Genomic DNA, 18,450 nt, shown 5'->3' on the forward strand with positions numbered 1-18,450 from the left:
ACCACCTTTATTGTCATCGGGGTGGGATGGGGACCCCCGGGGACACCCCCCAGACCCAGAGGGACCCCTGAAATCGTCCCCACGGCCCCCTCGGATCCCCCTCCGCCACGTCCCACCCCCGTGGGGCCGCGTGGCCGTGGCGTGTCCCGGCGTGTCCTGGTGTGTCCTGGCGTGTCCTGGCGTGTCCCCAGGGCTCAGGGCAGGAAGCCCAGGTCCTCGTCCTGGAGCTTGTCCCTCAGCCAGGGCAGCACCTCGAACAGGTTCACGTGGAAGTCGCGGGTGTGCGACGAGGAGCTGCTGTCCTGGCACACGGGGGCCATGCCCCAGCTGACCACCCCCACCTGGGCAGGGGCACACGGGGGTCACACAGGGGTCACCCCCCAGCTGACCACCCCCAGCTGACCACCCCCACCTGGGCAGGGGCACACGGGGGTCATTCAGGGGTCACCCCCCAGCTGACCACGCCCACCTGGGCAGGGGCACACGGGGGTCACTCAGAGACCACCCCCCAGCTGACCACCCCCACCTGGGCAGGGGTACACGGGGGTCACTCAGGGGTCACCTCCCAGCTGACCACCCCGACCTGGCAGGGGCACACGGGGTCACTCGGGGGTCACTCAGGGGTCACCCCCAGCTGACCACCCCCACCTGGGCAGGGGCACACGGGGGTCACACAGGGGTCACCCCCAGCTGACCACCCCCAGCTGACCACCCCCACCTGGGCAGGGGCACACGGGGTCATTCAGGGGTCACTCAGGGACCACCCCCCAGCTGACCACGCCCACCTGGGCAGGGGCACACGGGAGTCGCAGGGGTCACACAGGGGTCACTGGGGTCACACAGGGGTCAGGGATCACCTCCCCCACCGAGTCAGCCCCATGCCTCAGTATTCTCAGTATGCTCCCAGTGTCCCCAGTGCCCGCCTCAGTGTCCTCCCAGTGTCCCCAGTTTCCCTCTCAGTCCCCTCCAGTGTCCCCACTGACCTGGAAGTGGCGCTTCCCCCAGATGATGATGACGGGGCCCCCGGAGTCGCCTGCGGGGGAAACTGGGATGTACTGGGAGGCACTGGGAGGCACTGGGATGGCCTCAGGGTGCCACTAAAACGTCCTGGCACCAACTGGGCGACAGGACCATGCCCTGGGGGAGCCCCATGGAGCCGTACTGGGGGCAGTATGGGCCTGTACTGGTCTGTACTGGTGTGTACTGGTGCGTACTGGTGCGTACTGGTGCGTACCGCGGCAGGTGTTGGGCTCCACCTGGGGGTTGGTGCCCCCCGAGCACAGGAACCGGGGGGTCACCACGTCCTCCACCGACGACACGTTGGCGTAGGGGGCGGCACGGAGGGCGTCCTCCTCGCACGGGTGGCGCTGGGGGGGACACGGGGGGCAGGGGGTCAGAGGGTATGGGGGCAGAGGGACATGGGGGGGCAGAGGGGACATGGGGGGCAGAGGGGACATGGTTGGGGCAGAGGGGACATGGGGGTCAGGGGACATGGGGGGCAGAGGAACAGGGAATGGGGTGGGGATCTGATGGATGTGGAGGAGGGTGACAGACAGAGGAGGGACACACAGACATGGGAGGGACAGACACAGGAGGTACAGACACACACGGGGGTCACCCCTGCCCCTGGGGTCCTCACCTGTGCCCCAGCTTGAGCGTCACCTGCTGGCGCTTGAGCCCCGCGGATTTGCGGTAGGACAGGAAATAGGCCGGGACGTCCTTGGGGGGCAGCAGGAGCTGGCCTGGGGGCACGGGGGGGCACGGTCAGGGGCAGCAGGAGCTGGCCTGGGGGCACAGGGGGATTATGGGGTGTTTTAGGGGTCTTGGGGTGCTGGGGGTAGGGGCGGCTCTAAGGGAGTTTTGGGGGTGTTTGGGGGAGTGAGGGCATTTGGGGGATAGTTGGGTGCTGAGGAGCTTTGTGTGAGGCCGGGAGGGTTATAGGGGTCTGGGTGGGGGTTAGTAAGGGTTTGGGGGTTATGGGGTCTGGAGGAGTTCTGGGGTCCCGGGGTGGTTCTGGGGGTCCCGGGAGGGGCTCACGGTGGTCCTCGCAGGTGCTTTTCTCCGGCAGCCGCAGCGCCGCGACGCCCCTTCGGTGCAGGGGAGGCAGATGGGGCTGGGGGGGGGGCATGGGAGCGTCAGCACCCCAAAACACCCCCAAACCCCTCCCCGGCCCCCCCAGCCCCTCACCGCTCGGTGGGCGAGCTGGTCACGGCGCGCTTGAGCTGCACCAGGGCCACGTCGTAGTCGTAGAACTCGGGGACCCCCGGTCTCGCCGGGCCCCCAGGTCAAACTGGGGTGCAGCAACAGGCGCGACACCTTAAAGGGCTTCTGACCCTGGGGGACAGAGGCTCAGGGCTGGGCTGGGGACCCCCAAACCCCCCCAGGGACACCCCCCATTCCAAGGGACCAGGGAGTTCAGGGGGGTCCTGGGGAGGGGGTCATGGAGGGGCTCAGGACTTTGGGGGCATCCCCAGGGGTTTGGGGGAGTCCCCAGGACTTTGGGGACATCCCCAGGGGTTTGGGGGCATTCCCAGGGGTTTGGGGGCATTCCCAGGGGTTTGGGGGAGTCCCCAGGGGTTTCAGGGGGTGTCCCCAGGGGTTGAGTGGGTCCTCGGGATGTTTTGGGGTCTCCCCAGGACTCATTTTTGGGGTGTCCCCGGGATATTTGCGGTGTCCCCAGAACTTTGGGTGGGTGTCCCCAACCCCTTTTATGGGGGGCTTCCCTGGGGATCCACCCCACCCAACCATCCCACCCTGGGGTGCCCCCCGCTCATTCCTGAGGGGTCCCCCGGGATGCAACCCCCCCAACCGATGTCCACACCCATCTATCCCACATTTTGGGTGCCCCCCGCCCGTTTTTGGGGTCTCCCCGGGGTGCAGCCCCCCCCGACTGATATCCACCCCCAGCCATCCCACATTTTGGGTGCCCCCCGCCCGTTTTTGGGGTCTCCCCGGGGTGCAGCCCCCCCGACCGATGTCCACACCCATCTATCCCACATTTTGGGTGCCCCCTGCCCGATTTTGGGGGCTCCCCCTGACCGATGTCCACGCTGAGCTGGTCGGCGCGGTCCTCGATGTCGAAGCAGTGAGCCGCCGTCAGCACGAAGTAGGGGGACACGAGGGACCCCTTGCAGTGCTCCCGGCCCAGCCCCGGCCGCTGCGGGGGGAGCAGAGCCACGGTCGGGGTGGGGGGGGACACCCCAAACCTGTGACACCCCCTCCCTTCCACCCCGAAACCCTGCAGGACCCCCCTCAGCCCCACAGGATCCCTCCCCCCACCGTGACAGGGACGTGCCCAGTGCCCCCTGAGTGCCCCCTGACCCCTTGAGTGCCCCCTGAGCCCCCAGGTGCCCCCTGAGCTCCCCAGGTGCCCCCCAGCCCAGCCCCCCCCTCACCGTGATGGTCACCGTGACCTCCCAGGGGTTCCTCTCCCTGTCCTCGGCCGTGGGGTAGTCCTGGCTCACCCCACACAGGTGCAGCGTCGAGCCCTCGTCTTTGGGGGAAGGGGGGAATTTGGGGGCTCAGGAGGGGCCAAGACCCCCCACAGAAGCCCCCCCTGAGATCCCCCATCACTGCCCGTGCAGTGGGAGCCCCCCCAGCACAAACACGGGAGAGGTTGGGGTCAGGGGAGGGTTTGGGGATCCCGGGGGTGATTTGGGGATCCTGGGGGTGATTTGGGGTCCCAGGGGGATTTTGAGGGTTCCAGAAGTGGTCTGGGGTCAGGGATCTTTTGGGGGTCTCAGGAGAGACCAGGGGTGGTTTGGGGGTCCCAGAAGGGATTTGGGGTCAGGGATCTTTTGTGGGTCCCAGGAGTGGTTTGTGGGGTGCCAGGGGGCAGTGTGGGGTGCCAGGGGGCAGTGTGGGGTGCCATGGGGTGCTCCTGGGGTAGCAGGGGTGCAGTGTGAGGTGCTGGGGGGCAGTGTGGGGTGCCAGGGGGCAGTGTGGGGTGCCCCCCGTACCGATCATGTGGTGGAAGGTCTCCTGCAGCTGGGCCAGCTCCAGCACAAAGGTGTGCTTCTCCCCGCCTTGTGCGACGCCAGCTCGTTCAGGGTGTCCGTGTGGGGCTCGGCCCCGATGGCGAACGTGTACACGTCTGGGGGGCAGGGGGTCAGGGGACCCCAAAATACCCTCAAAACACCCCCTGAGCCCTCATGGTGAACGTGTACACGTCTGGGGGCACGGGGGTCAGGGGACCCCAAACACTCCCCAAAACACCCCTGAGCCCTCACAGTGAACGTGTACACGTCTGGGGGGCACGGGGTCAGGGGACCCTAAACACCCCCCAAAACCCCCCTGAGCCCCGATGGCGAACGTGTACACGTCTGGGGGGGGCACGGGGGGCTCAGGGGGACCCCAAAACACCCCCCAAAACACCCCCCTGAGCCCCCATCCCAAAGGGAGGGCATGGGAGGGGTCAGGAGTGACCCCAACTCCCCCCGCAAAGGGACCCCTCAAATTCTCCTGAGGTTCCACATCTGAGCCCCCCGCACTTCAAAACTTCCACCTGTCTGGGGGGGTGGGTCAGGGGACCCCAAACTCAGCGCAGCCCCCCCAATCCTCAGCACCCCCATTGCAGCCCCCTTCCCCAAACCCAACCCTCCCCCATTGATCCCTCCCTCAAAGCCCCCTCTCAGAACCCCCAAAAACGCCCCCAGGCCCCCCAGCCCCCACCCAGGTAGTCCTCGCGGTCGTGCCGGGGTCCCTCCCGATGCTCAGCAGCTCCCGGATCTGGCGGACGACGGGCACGGAGACCCCCATGTTGGCACGGCCTGGGGGGCAACGGGGGTCAGAGGGACTTTGGGGTCTATTGAGGGTGCAGGGGGATTTGGGGTCCTGAGAGCGAGTGGTGGGGAGGGGGATTTGGAGGACCTCACAGGAACTGGTGTGGAGGATCGCAGAGAATTTGGAGGGTTGGGGGGGCAGTCCAAGAGGGTTTGAGGGTCCCAGTTGGGGGCCCTGAGGTTTTGGGGAGGTTTGGAGGGTGCCAAGAGTTCAAGGTGTCTCAGGGATTTTGGGGGGTTGTAGGGGTGTCCCAGGGGGTTCCAGGGGGTTTGGGGGTATCCCGGGGAGGTCCCAGGGGGTCCCAAGAGTTCAAGGTGTCTCAGGGATTTTGGGGAGGGGTTCAGGGGTGACCCAGGGTGAGGGGGTCCCAGGGAGTCCCAGAGGGTTTGGAAGCGTCCCAGAGGGTTCCAGGGGGTTTTGGGGGGTCCAGGGGGTTTGGGGGTGTCCCAGAGAGGTTCCAGGGGGTTTGGGGGTGCCCAGGGGGTTTGGGGTGTCCCAGAGAGGGTTCCAGGGGGTTTTTGGGGGTGCCCAGGGGGTTTGGGGGTGTCCCAGAGGGTTCCAGGGGGTTTTGAGGTGCCATGGGGCTTTGGGGTGTCCCAGAAGGTTCCAGGGGGTTTTGGGGGGTCCAGGGGGTGTCCCCACCGTCAGACATGATGATGATGACGTGGCGGGTGCTGTTGGTGACGGGGGGTCGAGGCCCTCCTCATCTCCACCTGCTCCTGCAGCACCAGCTGCTCGTACACGGCCCGCAGCGCTCCCGCCAGGTTGGTCCCGGGGGCCTGGGAGTGGGCTGGGGGGCACAGGGGGTCACTGCACCCCAGAGACCCCCAGCACCTCAACGCCCCCGGCACCTCAACACTCCCAGCACCCCAAATCCTCCCTGCACCCCAAATCCCCTCAGCTCACACACAGCCTGCAGGGCTTGCCCAGGTTTGTACCAGGGGTTGGGGCTGGGGTGGGGAACAGGGGGTCACTGCACCCCAAAGACCCCCAACACCCACAGAGCCCTCCAGGAGAAACCCTGAGAGCCCCCAGGCCCCCCAACTCCCCAAAGCCCCCCAGCTCCTGTCCCAGCCCCCCAACCCCCCATAGCAACCCCAAAACCCCCCAGCTCCTGTCCCAGCCCCCCACCTTCGAAGTTGAGGTTCTGGAGCTGCTGCTGGACCCAGTCCCCTTGGCCGCCTGGGGGTCCGTGGGGCTCAGGACCACCCGCGCCTCCGTCCCGAAGGTGATGATCCCGTAGTGGGGGCTGGCCCCGTAGCTGGCGATCTGGGAAGGGTCAGGGGGCTCAGGGAGGCTCTGAGGGGCTGTGGGGAGGGGTTGGGGAGGTCTGGGGGTCCCACCTTCTCCACCAGCTCGCTGAGGGCGTTGCGGGCGTCCTGGAAGTCGGTGCGGCCGACGCTGCGCGAGGCGTCGAGCACCAGGAACACGTTGAGGGCGGCGCCGGGGTCCAGGCGGATCCGCCGCTTCTGCGTGGCCTCTGCGGGGAGGGGGGGCCCAAAAAACGCTGTGACATCATCCCCCCCTCCACCCCCACCACCACGGGGGGTTCACGGGGAGCATCACCCACCCCCAAACACCTCTGTGAGCGCCGTGGAGCCCCGGGGACTCTCAGCCACACATAAAGCTCTCCCTACAGCCCCCATAGCCCCCCTAACCCTCTCTAGAGCCACCCTACAGCCCCCATAGCCCCCATAACACTCTTTATAGCCACACCACAGTCCCCCTATAGCCACCCTATAGTCCCCCATAACCCACTCTACAGCCCCCTATAGCCCCCCATAACACTCTCTATAGCACCACTATAGCCCCCCCATAACCACCTCTTATAGCCCCCCTATAGCCCCCCATAACACCCTCTATAGCAACCCTATAGCCCCCCCATAACACCCTCTATAGCACCCGTATGGCCCCCCATAAAACCCTCTATAGCCACCCTATAACCCCCCATAACCTACTCTACAGCCACCCTATAGCCCCTCTACAGTCCCCCCATAAACCCTCTATAGCACTCCTATAGCCCCCATAACACTTCTCTATAGCCCCCTATAGCCCCCAAAACCCCTCTATAGCTCCCCTGTAGCCCACCCATAAGCCACTCTATAGCCCATCCATAACCCTCTCTATAGCCCCCATAACCCCCTATAGCCCCCATTTAACCCCCATATTTTCCCCCCACCCCAAGCCCCCACCTTGGGTCGTGTTGGCCTCAGCCACCTCCACGGTCTGGGTGAGGGACGCCAGAAACTCCTGGGCCACTTCCTCGGGGCTGTCCAGCACTTTGGGGTCTGGGGGGGACACGGCAGGGGTCAGTCAGTCGGTCATCCCCGACCAGGCTCAGACCCCTGATAACCCCAGGACCCCCAGAGCCCCCGGTGTGTCCTCAGGGCTGAGACCCCCAAAAACACCCCAGGACCCCCAGAGCCCCCGGTGTGTCCTCAGGGCTGGGACCCCCAATAATCCCCAGAGCCCCCGGGTGTGTCCTCAGGGCTCTGACCCCCAATAACACCCCAATAACCCCCAGAGCCCCAGGTGTGTCCTCAGGGCTGGGACCCCCAATAATCCCCAGAGCCCCCGGGTGTGTCCTCAGGGCTGGGACCCCCAATAACCCCCAATAATCCCCAGAGCCTCCGGGTGTGTTCTCAGGGCTGAGACCCCCAATAACCCCCAGAGCCCCCGGGTGTCCTCAGGGCTGGGACCCCAATAATCCCAGAGCCCCCGGGTGTGTCCTCAGGGCTGGGACCCCCAATAACCCCCCAATAATCCCCAGAGCCCCCGGGTGTGTTCTCAGGGCTGAGACCCCCAACAACCCCCAGAGCCCCCGGGTGTGTCCTCAGGGCTGGGACCCCAAATAACCCCCAGAGTCCCCGGGTGTGTCCTCAGGGCTGGGACCCCCAAATAACCCCCCAGAGTCCCCCGGGTGTGTCCTAAGGGCTGAGACCCTCCATCAACCCCCAGGACCCCCCAGACCCTGAGACCCCAGGATTCCCGTGCCCCCGTGCCCCCATGCCCTCACCACGGCAGCGGCTCGGTCCACCCAAACCCCAAGCCCCTGTGCCCCCATCCCTCACCACGACACCGGGGCTCTGTCCCGCTCCAGACCCCGAGCCCCCTGTGCCCCCATCCCCTCACCGCGACAGCGGGCTCGGTCCCGCTCCAGACCCTGAGCCCCCGGGACCCCGGGACCCCCACTCGCCCTGGGACCCCCATGCCCTCACCACGACAGCCGGGGCTCTGTCCCTCCAGACCCCAGAGCCCCCGTGCCCCCCGTGCCCCCATCCCCTCACACCACGACAGCGGGCTCTGTCCCGCTCCAGACCCCCCTCGAGGCAGCGCTCTGCCCGAGCCCAGCAGCTCCAGCCCGGGCCTGCAGCGGTACCGCACGACCCCTCCACGGAGAAGCGCGCCCGGGACCCTCCATGGACCCCACGGGCACGGCCGGGGCCAGGCACGCCCCGCTGCGGGGAGAACAAGGGGCGTCACGGGGGATCGGAGGTGGGAGACCCCAAATCCCCCCAGCCACCCCCAAGGACATCCCCAGGGACTGCCCCATCCCCACCCGGGACCCTCCATGGACCCCTCCCAGGGAGCAGAGCAGGAGTCCCCCAGGGACCTCCCAGCGCCCCCGGACTCCAACGACCCCTAGGACCCCTCAGGAAGCCTCCAGGAGCCTCCCAATGACACTTGGGACCACCCCCCTCCCATAAGGACCCTCCCCAAGGGACCCCAGAAGGATTTGGGGACCCCAGAAGGATTTGGGGTCTCCAGAAGGATTTAGGGCAGATTTGAGGTCTCCAGAAGGACTCAGGTGAGGGATTTGGGGTTTCCAGAGAGATTTGGGGTCTCCAAAAGGATTTAGGGTGAGTTTGGGGTCTCCAGAAGGATTTGAGGTCTCCAGAAGGATTTGGGGTCTCCAGCTGGATTTCGGGTGGATTTGGGGTCTCCAGATGGATTTCGGTGATTTGGGGTCTCGGAGGATTTAGGCAAGTTTGGGGTCTCCAGAGGATTTGGGGTCTCCAGCTGGATTTAGGGATTTGGGGTCTCCGGAGGGATTTAGGGGTTATTCGGGTTTCCAGAGGATTTAGGGCGGGGACCCCAGAGGATCTGGAGCCTCCTGGAACCCTCCCAGGACCCCTAAGCCCCCTGTCCCCTTACATCCATCGTCGCAGACGGGGTCGGGGCCGTCCCAGCGCCCCCCGGCCCCGCAGACGCGCTGGGAGGGCCCGCGCAGCGCGAAGCCCTCGAAGCAGCCGAAGGTCAGGACCGAGCCCGGGGGGTGCCGCCCCCCCCGCGGCCAAAACCAGCCCTGCTCGAACTCCAGCGGCTCCGGGCACCACACGGCTTGAGTTTGGGGGGGGAGAGAGGGTGAGACCCCCCCGGGACCCCCCCCAAATACCCACACACCCCACACGGCTTGAGTTTGGGGGGGGAGAGAGGGTGAGATCCCTCGGGACCCCCAAATGCCACACACCCCACACGGCTGAGTTTGGGGGAGAGAGGTGAGACCCTGGACCCCAGGACCCCCAATACCCACACACCCCACACGGCTTGAGTTTGGGGGGAGAGAGGGTGAGACCCCGGGACCCTCCAGGATCTCCCAATACCCACACCCCACACGGCTTGAGTTTGGGGGAGAGAGGGTGAGACTCCCCAGGACCCCCAATACCCCACACCCCACACGGCTTGAGTTTGGGGGAGAGAGGTGAGACCCCCGGGACCCCCTGGGACCCCCAATACCCACAGGACACCCTCACACCCCACACGGCTGGGGCTTTTTTGGGGGAAGAGGGGTGAGACCCCCCGGGACCCCCCCGGGATCCCCCAAATACTCACAGGGACCCCCCAAACACCCACAGAGACCCCTCCAAACACCCACAGGGACCCCCTCCCCAACACAACGGGACCCCCTGACCCCCAGAAACACCCCACAGGGACCCCTAAACACCCACAGGGACTCCTCAGGACCCCCAAATACTCACAGGGACCCTCCAAACACCACAGGACCCCCGAGATCCCCAGAAACACCCACAGCGATCCCCCAAACACCCACAGGACCCCGAAATACTCACAGGGACCCCCGTCCCCGCCGGGACCACCCCAAGGACCCCTCCCCACCTGGGACACGCCCCCTCCCCCAACAAAGACCCTCCAGCCCCCCACGTGTCCCATAACATCTCCCGACCCTCCTCCCCAAATCCCCCCAGCCCCCATGCCCACCGCAGCGGGGAGCCCTCCCAGGCAGGGGTCCCAGGTGCCGTCAGGGCCGCAGCGGCAGCCCGGTGGGGAGTGGGGCAGTGCCAGGGGGCAGCAGTACAGCAGCACCTCCCCCCTGCCACCAGCTCCCCGTGCCCCCACGCGATGGGCACCTGAGCCAGGTCACAGCGAGGGGGGCAGCGCTGCAGAGGGGGCCGTGGAGGCACCTGGGGGCACAGGGGCAGTGAGGGGGATTGGGGAGGCAGGGGGGACAGGGAGCGGTGAGGGGGATTGGGAGAGGCTGGGGGGGACAGGGGCGGTGAGGGGGGATTGGGGAGCAGGGGGGACAGGGGAGAGTGAGGGGGATTGGGGAGCGGGAGGACAGGGGAGTGAGGGGATTGGGAGCCGGGGAGTGGGGGTCGGGGGAGGGGGCTGGGGTGGGGATTGGGGGTTTGGGTGGAGTTCGTGGGAGTGGGTTTGGGGGCTCAGGTGTGTCAATGGGCAGGTTTGGGGCAGGTTTGGGGTCTCAGGGGTCAGGTTTGGGCTCTCAGGTGAGTCCATGAGGCAGGTTTGGGGCAGGTTTGGGGTCTCAGGTGAGTCCATGGACAGGTTTGGGGTCTCAGGGGGATCTGGGGGCAGGTTTGGGGGTTCAGGTGAGTCCATGGGCAGGTTTGGGGTTCAGGTGTGTCTGGGGCAGTTTTTGGGGCAGGTTTGGGGTCTCAGGGGTGTCAGGGGCAGGTTTGGGGTCTCAGGGGGATCTGGGGGCAGGTTTGGGGTCTCAGGGGAATCTGGGGGCAGGTTTGGGGTTCAGGTGAGTCCATGGGGCAGGTTTGGGGCAGGTTTGGGGTCTCAGGGGGCAGGTTTGGGTCTCAGGTGTGGGAGGCAGGTTTGGGGTCTCAGGTGAGTCCATGGGCAGGTTTGGGGCAGGTTTGGGGTCTCAGGGGTCACTGACCGTGGGCTGGGGGCAGCAGCAGCAGCAGCAGCAGGAGGGGGAGGGGGAGGCCGAGCTGAGCCCTGGCCACGTCCATCTGTCCATCCATCCGTCTGTCCACCTGTCCCTCCACTCCGTCCCGGGCCGGTCTGTCCGTCTGTCCCAAGGTGTGGGGAATTACAACACCTGCCCCCTCCCCCACGGGCTCCGGGAAATCACGGGGAGGGAGGGAAAGGCAAAGGGGGAGGGGAGGAGTCCACGGGGGTCAGGGCGGTGACCGGGGGGCACGAGGGGCCCTCGGGGCTGAGCAAACACCCGGGGAAAGGGCCTGAAATTATTTTAGAGCCCCCATCCCAAAGGGAGGGCATGGGAGGGGTCAGGGTGACCCTCAACTCCCCCGCAAAGGGACCCCTCAAATTCTCCTGAGGTTCCACATCTGAGCCCCCCGCACTTCAAAACTTCCACCTGTCTGGGGGGGTGGGTCAGGGGACCCCAAACTCAGCGCAGCCCCCCCAATCCTCAGCACCCCCATTGCAGCCCCCTTCCCCAAACCCAACCCCTCCCCATTGATCCCTCCCTCAAAGCCCCCCTCAGAACCCCCAAAAGCACCCCCAGGCCCCCAGCCCCACCCAGGTAATCCTCGCGGTCGTGCCGGGGTCCCTCCCGATGCTCAGCAGCTCCCGGATCTGGCGGACGACGGGCACCGGAGACCCCCATGTTGGCACGGCCTGGGGGGCACAGGGAGTCAGAGGGACTTTAGGGTCTATTGAGGGTGCAGGGGGATTTGGGGTCCTGAGAGCGAGTGGTGGGGAGGGGGATTTGGAGGACCTCACAGGGAACTGGTGTGGAGGATCGCAGAGAATTTGGAGAGGTTGGGGGGGCAGTCCAAGAGGGTTTGAGGGTCCCAGTTGGGGGCCCCGAGGTTTTGGGGAGGTTTGGAGGGTGCCAAGAGTTCAAGGTGTCTCAGGGATTTTGGGGGTTGTAGGGGTGTCCCAGGGGGTTCCAGGGGGTTTGGGGGTATCCGGGGAGGTCCCAGGGGGTCCCAAGAGTTCAAGGTGTCTCAGGATTTTGGGGAGGGGTTCAGGGGTGACCCAGGGTGGGAGGGTCCTAGGGAGTCCCAGAGGGTTTGGAAGCGTCCCAGAGGGTTCCAGGGGGTTTTGGGGGGGTCCAGGGGGTTTGGGGGTGTCCCAGAGAGGGTTCCAGGGGGTTTTAGGGTGCCCAGAAGGGGGTTTGGGGAGGGTGTCCCAGAGAGGGTTCCAGGGGGTTTTTGGGGGTGCCCAGGGGTTTGGGGGTGTCCCAGAGGGTTCCAGGGGTTTTGGAGGTGCCATGGGGCTTTGGGGTGTCCCAGAAGGTTCCAGGGGTTTTAGGGGGGTCCAGGGGTGTCCCCACCGTCAGACATGATGATGATGACGTGGCGGGTGCTGTTGGTGACAGGGGGGGTCAAGGCCCCTCCTCATCTCCACCTGCTCCTGCAGCACCAGCTGCTCGTACACGGCCCGCAGCGCTCCCGCCAGGTTGGTCCCGGGGCCTGGGAGTGGGCTGGGGGGGCACGGAGGTCACTGCACCCCAGAGACCCCCAGCACCTCAACGTCCCCCGGCACCTCAACACTCCCAGCACCCCCAAATCCTCCCTGCACCCCGATCCCCCAGCTCACACACAGCCTGCAGGGCTTGCCCAGGTTTGTACCAGGGGTTGGGGCTGGGGTGAGGGGGAACAGGGGGTCACTGCACCCCAAAGACCCCCAACACCCACAGAGCCCTCAGGAGAAACCCTGAGAGCCCCAGGCCCCCAACTCCCCAAAGCCCCCAGCTCCTGTCCCAGCCCCCCAACCCCCCATAGCAACCCCAAAACCCCCAGCTCCTGTCCCAGCCCCCCCACCTTCGAAGTTGAGGTTCTGGAGCTGCTGCTGGACCCAGTCCCCTTGGCCGCCTGGGGGTCCGTGGGGCTCAGGACCACCCGCGCCTCCGTCCGAAGGTGATGATCCCGTAGTGGGGGCTGGCCCCGTAGCTGGCGATCTGGGAAGGGTCAGGGGGCTCAGGGAGGGCTCTGAGGGGCTGTGGGGAGGGGTTGGGGAGGTCTGGGGGTCCCACCTTCTCCACCAGCTCGCTGAGGGCGTTGCGGGCGTCCTGGAAGTCAGTGCGGCCGACGCTGCGCAGGCGTCGAGCACCAGGAACACGTTGAGGCGGCGCCGGGGTCAGGCGGATCCGCCGCTTCTGCGTGGCCTCTGCGAGGGAGGGCCCAAAAACGCTGTGACATCATCCCCCTCCACCCCACCACCACGGGGGTTCACGAGGAGCATCACCTACCCCCAAACACCTCTGTGAGCGCCGTGGAGCCCCGCGGGACTCTCAGCCACACATAAAGCTCTCCCTACAGCCCCCATAGCCCCCATAACCCTCTCTAGAGCCACCCTACAGCCCCCACTAGCCCCCATAACACTCTTTATAGCCACACCACAGTCCCCCCATAGCCACCCTATAGTCCCCATAACCCACTCTACAGCCCCCTATAGCCCCCATAACACTCTCTATAGCACCCTATAGCCCCCATAACCACCTCTTACAGCCCCCTATAGCCCCCATAACACCTCTATAGCAACCTATAGCCCCCATAACACCCTCTATAGCACTCGTGTGGCTCCCCATAAAGCCACTCTATAGCCACCTATAACCCCCATAACCTACTCTACAGCCACCCTATAGCCCCCCTACAGTCCCCCCATAAGCCCTCTATAGCACTCCTGTAGCCCCCATAACACTCTCTATAGCCCCCTATAGCCCCCAAAACCCCCTCTATAGCTCCCCTGTGGCCCACCCATAAGCCACTCTATAGCCCATCCATAACCTCTCTATAGCCCCCATAACCCCCATAGCCCCCATTTAACCCCCATATTTCCCCCCACCCCAAGCCCCCACCTTGGGTCGTGTTGGCCTCGGCCACCTCCACGGTCTGGGTGGGGACGCCAGAAACTCCTGGGCCCACTTCCTCGGGGCTGTCCAGCACTTTGGGGTCTGGGGGGGACACGGCGGGGGTCAGTCAGTCGGTCATCCCCGACCAGGCTCAGACCCCCTGATAACCCCCAGGACCCCAGAGCCCCCGATGTGTCCTTAGGGCTGAGACCCCCAAAAAACACCCCAGGACCCCCAGAGCCCCCGGTGTGTCCTCAGGGCTGGGACCCCCAATAATCCCCAGAGCCCCCGGGTGTCCTCAGGGCTCTGACCCCCAATACCCCAATAACCCCCAGAGCCCCCGGTGTGTCCTCAGGGCTGGGACCCCCAATAATCCCCAGAGCCCCCGGGTGTGTCCTCAGGGCTGGGACCCCCAATAACCCCCAATAATCCCCAGAGACCCCGGGTGTGTTCTCAGGGCTGAGACCCCCAATAACCCCCAGAGCCCCCGGTGTGTCCTCCAGGGCTGGGACCCCCAATAATCCCCAGAGCCCCCAGGTGTGTCCTCAGGGCTGGGACCCCCAATAACCCCCAATAATCCCCAGAGCCCCCGGGTGTGTTCTCAGGGCTGAGACCCCCAATAACCCCAGAGCCCCCGGGTGTGTCCTCAGGGCTGGGACCCCCAAATAACCCCCAGAGTCCCCAGGTGTGTCCTCAGGGCTGAGACCCCCAAATAACCCCCCAGAGTCCCCCAGGTGTGTCCTAAGGGCTGAGACCCTCCATCAACCCCCAGGACCCCCCAGACCCTGAGACCCCAGGATTCCCGTGCCCCCTGTGCCCCCATGCCCTCACCACGGCAGCGGGCTCGGTCCCACCCAAACCCCAAGCCCCACGTGCCCCCATCCCTCACCACGACACCGGGGCTCTGTCCCGCTCCAGACCCCGAGCCCCCGTGCCCCCATCCCCTCACCGCGACAGCAGGCTCAGTCCCGCTCCAGACCCTGGCCCCAGGACCCCCAGGACCCCCACTCGCCCTGGGACCCCCATGCCCTCACCACGACACCAGGGCTCTGTCCGCTCAGACCCCGAGCCCCCATTGCCCCCCGTGCCCCCATCCCCTCACCACGACAGCGGGCTCTGTCCCGCTCCAGACCCCCTCCGAGGCAGCGCTCTGCCCGAGCCCAGCAGCTCAGCCCGGGCCTGCAGCGGTACCGCACGACCCCTCCACGGAGAGCGCGCCAGGACCCTCCATGGACCCCCGCGGGCACGGCCAGGGCCAGGCACGCCCCGCTGCGGGGAGACAAGGGGCGTCACGGGGGATCGAGGTGGGAGACCCCAAATCCCCCAGCCACCCCCAAGGACATCCCCAGGACTGCCCCATCCCCACCCGGGACCCTCCATGGACCCCTCCCAGGGAGCAGAGCAGGAGTCCCCCAGGGACTCCCAGCGCCCCCGGACTCCAACGAGCCCCCAGGACCCCCAGGAAGCCTCCAGGAGCCTCCCAATGACACTTGGGACCACCCTCCCATAAGGACCCTCCCAAGGGACCCCAGAAGGACTTGGGGACCCCGAAGGATTTGGGGTCTCAGAAGGATTTAGGGCAGATTTGAGGTCTCCAGAAGGACTCAGGTGAGGGATTTGGGGTTTCCAGAGAGTTTGGGGTCTCAAAAGGATTTAGGGTGAGTTTGGGGTCTCCAGAAGGATTTGAGGTCTCGAGGATTTGGGGTCTCAGCTGGATTTCGGTGGTTGGGGTCTCCAGATGGATTTCGGGTGGATTTGGGGTCTCCGGAGGGATTTAGGGCAAGTTTGGGGTCTCCAGAGGGATTTGGGGTCTCCAGCTGGATTTAGGGAAGGATTTGGGGTCTCCCGGAGGGATTTAGGGGGTTATTCGGAGTTTCCCAGAAGGGATTTAGGGCGGGGACCCCAGAGGATCTGGAGCCTCCTGGAACCCCTCCCCAGGACCCCTAAGCCCCCCTGTCCCCTTACATCCATCGTCGCAGACGGGGTCAGGGCCGTCCCAGCGCCCCGGCCCTGCAGACGCGCTGGGAGGGCCCGCGCAGCTCGGAGGCCCTCGAAGCAGCCGAAGGTCAGGACCGAGCCCGGGGGTGCCGCCCCCCGCGGCCAAAACCAGCCCTGCTCGAACTCCAGCGGCTCCGGGCACCACACGGCTTGAGTTTGGGGGGAGAGGTGAGACCCCAGGACCCCAGGATCCCCAAATACCCACACACCACGGCTTGAGTTTGGGGGAGAGAGTGAGATCCCCAGGACCCCCAAATACCCACACACTGGCTGAGTTTGGGGGAGAGAGAGTGAGACCCCAGGACCCCAGGACCCCAAATACCCACACACCCCACACGGTTGAGTTTGGGGGAGAGGTGAGACCCCAGGACCCTCCAGGATCTCCCAATACCCCACCCACACGGCTTGAGTTTGGGGGAGAGAAGGTGAGACTCCCCCAGGACCCCCAATACCCACACACCCACGGCTTGAGTTTGGGGGGGAGAGGGTGAGACCCCCAGGACCCCAGGACCCCCAATACCCACAGGGACACCCTCACCCCACACGGCTGGGGTTTTTTTGGGGGAAGAGAGGTGAGACTCCCAGGACCCCAGGATCCCCAAATACTCACAGGGACCCCCAAACACCCACAGAGACCCCTCCAAACACCCACAGGGACCCCCTCCCCAACACAACGGGACCCCCGGACCCCCAGAAACACCCACAGGGACCCCTAAACACCCACAGGGACCCCTCAGGACCCCCAAATACTCACAGGGACCCTCCAAACACCACAGGACCCCCGAGATCCCCAGAAACACCCACAGCGATCCCCCAAACACCCACAGGGACCCGAAATACTCTAGGACCCCCGTCCCCACGGGACCACCCCAAGGACCCCTCCCCACCAGGACACGCCCCCTCCCCCAACAAAGACCCTCCAGCCCCCACGTGTCCCATAACATCCCCCGACCCTCCCTCCCCAAATCCCCCCCAGCCCCCATGCCCACCGTGGCGGCAGGGAGCCCCTCCCAGGCAGGGGTCCCAGGTGCCGTCAGGCCGCAGCGGCCAGCCGGTGGGGAGTGGGGGCAGTGCCAGGGGGCAGCAGTACAGCAGCACCTCCCCCCGCCACCAGCTCCCCGTGCCCCCACGATGGGCACCTGAGCCAGGTCACAGCGAGGGGGCAGCGCTGCAGAGGGCCGCAGAGGGGCACCTGGGGGGGCACAGGGGGCAGTGAGGGGATTGGGGGACAGGGGGGGGACAGGGGGCGAGGTGAGGGGGATTGAGGGAGCTGGGGGGGACAGGGGCGGTGAGGAGGGAGATTGGGGAGCAGGGGGGACAGGGGAGCGGTGAGAGGGATTGAGGAGCAGGGGGGACAGGGGAGGTGAGGGGGATTGGGACGAGGCCAGGGGGGGTGGGGGGTCGGGGGCAGGGGGGGCTGGGGTGGAGGATTGGGGGGTTTGGGTGGGTTCGTGGGGGTGGGTTTGGGGGCTCAGGTGGGTCAATGGGCAGGTTTGGGGAGGGCTGGAGGTTTGGGGTCTCAGGGGTGCAGGTTTGGGCGCTCAGGTGAGTCCATGAGGCAGGTTTGGGGCAGGTTTGGGGTCTCAGGTGAGTCCATGGACAGGTTTGGGGTCTCAGGGGATCTGGGGGCAGGTTTGGGGGCTCAGGTGAGTCCATGGGCAGGTTTGGGCGTCTCAGGTGTAGTCCATGGGGCAGTTTTGGGGGCAGGTTTGGGGTCTCAGGGGTGTCAGGGGCAGGTTTGGGGTCTCAGGGGGATCTGGGGGCAGGTTTGGGGTCTCAGGGGGATCTGGGGGCAGGTTTGGGTGTTCAGGTGAGTCCATGGGGCAGTTTTGGGGCAGGTTTGGGGTCTCAGGGGGCAGGTTTGGGGTCTCAGGGGTGTCAGGGGGCAGGTTTGGGGTCTCAGGTGAGTCCATGGGCAGGTTTGGGGCAGGTTTGGGGTCTCAGGGGTCACTGACCGTGGGCCAGGGGCAGCAGCAGCAGCAGCAGCAGCAGGAGGGGGAGGCCGAGCTGAGCCCTGGCCACGTCCATCTGTCCGTCCATCTGTCCCTCCACCCGTCCCTCCACCCGTCCCGGGCCGGTCTGTCCGTCTGTCCCAAGGTGGGGGGGGGGAATTACAACACCTGCCCCCCCTCCCCCACGGGCTCCAGGAAATCACGGGGAGGGAGGAAAGGCAAAGGGGGGGAGGGGAGGAGTCCACGGGGGGGTCAGGGCGGTGACCGGGGGGGCACGAGGGGCCCTCGGGGCTGAGCAAACACCCCGGGGGGAAAGGGCCTGAAATTATTTTAGATTTACTCAAAAACGCCCCTGGGGGGCCCAAAGAACGTCCCAAAACACACCTGGGGTGCCCAAAACACCTCTGATGTGCTCGAAACGTTCCCCAAAACACCCCCCGGGGGGCAAATAAAGTCACCAAAGCAGCTCTGGGAGGGCCTAAAATGCCTTGGATGCCCTCCAAACCACCTTTAATGTCCTCAAAAAACACCCCTGGGGGGACAAAGAACCTAAAACCCACCTGGAGGGCCCAAAGAACGACCTAAAACACACCTGGGGGCCCCAAAACATCTTTGGGGTCCTCGAAACTGCCTTTAATGTGCCCAAAAAAACACCCCCTGGGGGCCACATGAAGTCCTAAAAAC

General features: G+C 65.9%; 1 protein-coding gene across 1 annotated transcript; it reads right to left on the reverse strand.

The window, feature by feature from the left end:
• Window positions 1–26: 26 nt before the first annotated feature.
• CFB (complement factor B) lies at window positions 27–17,842 on the reverse strand. The gene is given in 30 exon segments (XM_050307667.1): window positions 27–341; window positions 984–1,033; window positions 1,235–1,371; window positions 1,643–1,742; window positions 2,038–2,076; window positions 2,079–2,113; window positions 2,188–2,290; window positions 2,998–3,157; window positions 3,396–3,493; window positions 3,960–4,025; window positions 4,028–4,093; window positions 4,672–4,695; window positions 4,698–4,769; window positions 5,425–5,477; window positions 5,479–5,572; window positions 5,914–5,961; window positions 5,964–6,051; window positions 6,126–6,262; window positions 6,975–7,070; window positions 7,854–7,979; window positions 8,938–9,123; window positions 10,097–10,202; window positions 11,536–11,634; window positions 12,370–12,445; window positions 12,870–12,922; window positions 12,998–13,131; window positions 13,823–13,918; window positions 14,919–15,085; window positions 16,913–17,006; window positions 17,770–17,842. Coding segments are annotated over 30 exon segments (2,823 nt in total). The 3' UTR covers window positions 27–194.
• Between the last annotated feature and the right edge of the window lie 608 nt (window positions 17,843–18,450).

This window comes from Myiozetetes cayanensis, unplaced genomic scaffold, assembly GCF_022539395.1.
Source record: "Myiozetetes cayanensis isolate MyiCay16 unplaced genomic scaffold, myiCay2020 scf124, whole genome shotgun sequence".
NCBI lineage: Eukaryota > Metazoa > Chordata > Aves > Passeriformes > Tyrannidae > Myiozetetes > Myiozetetes cayanensis.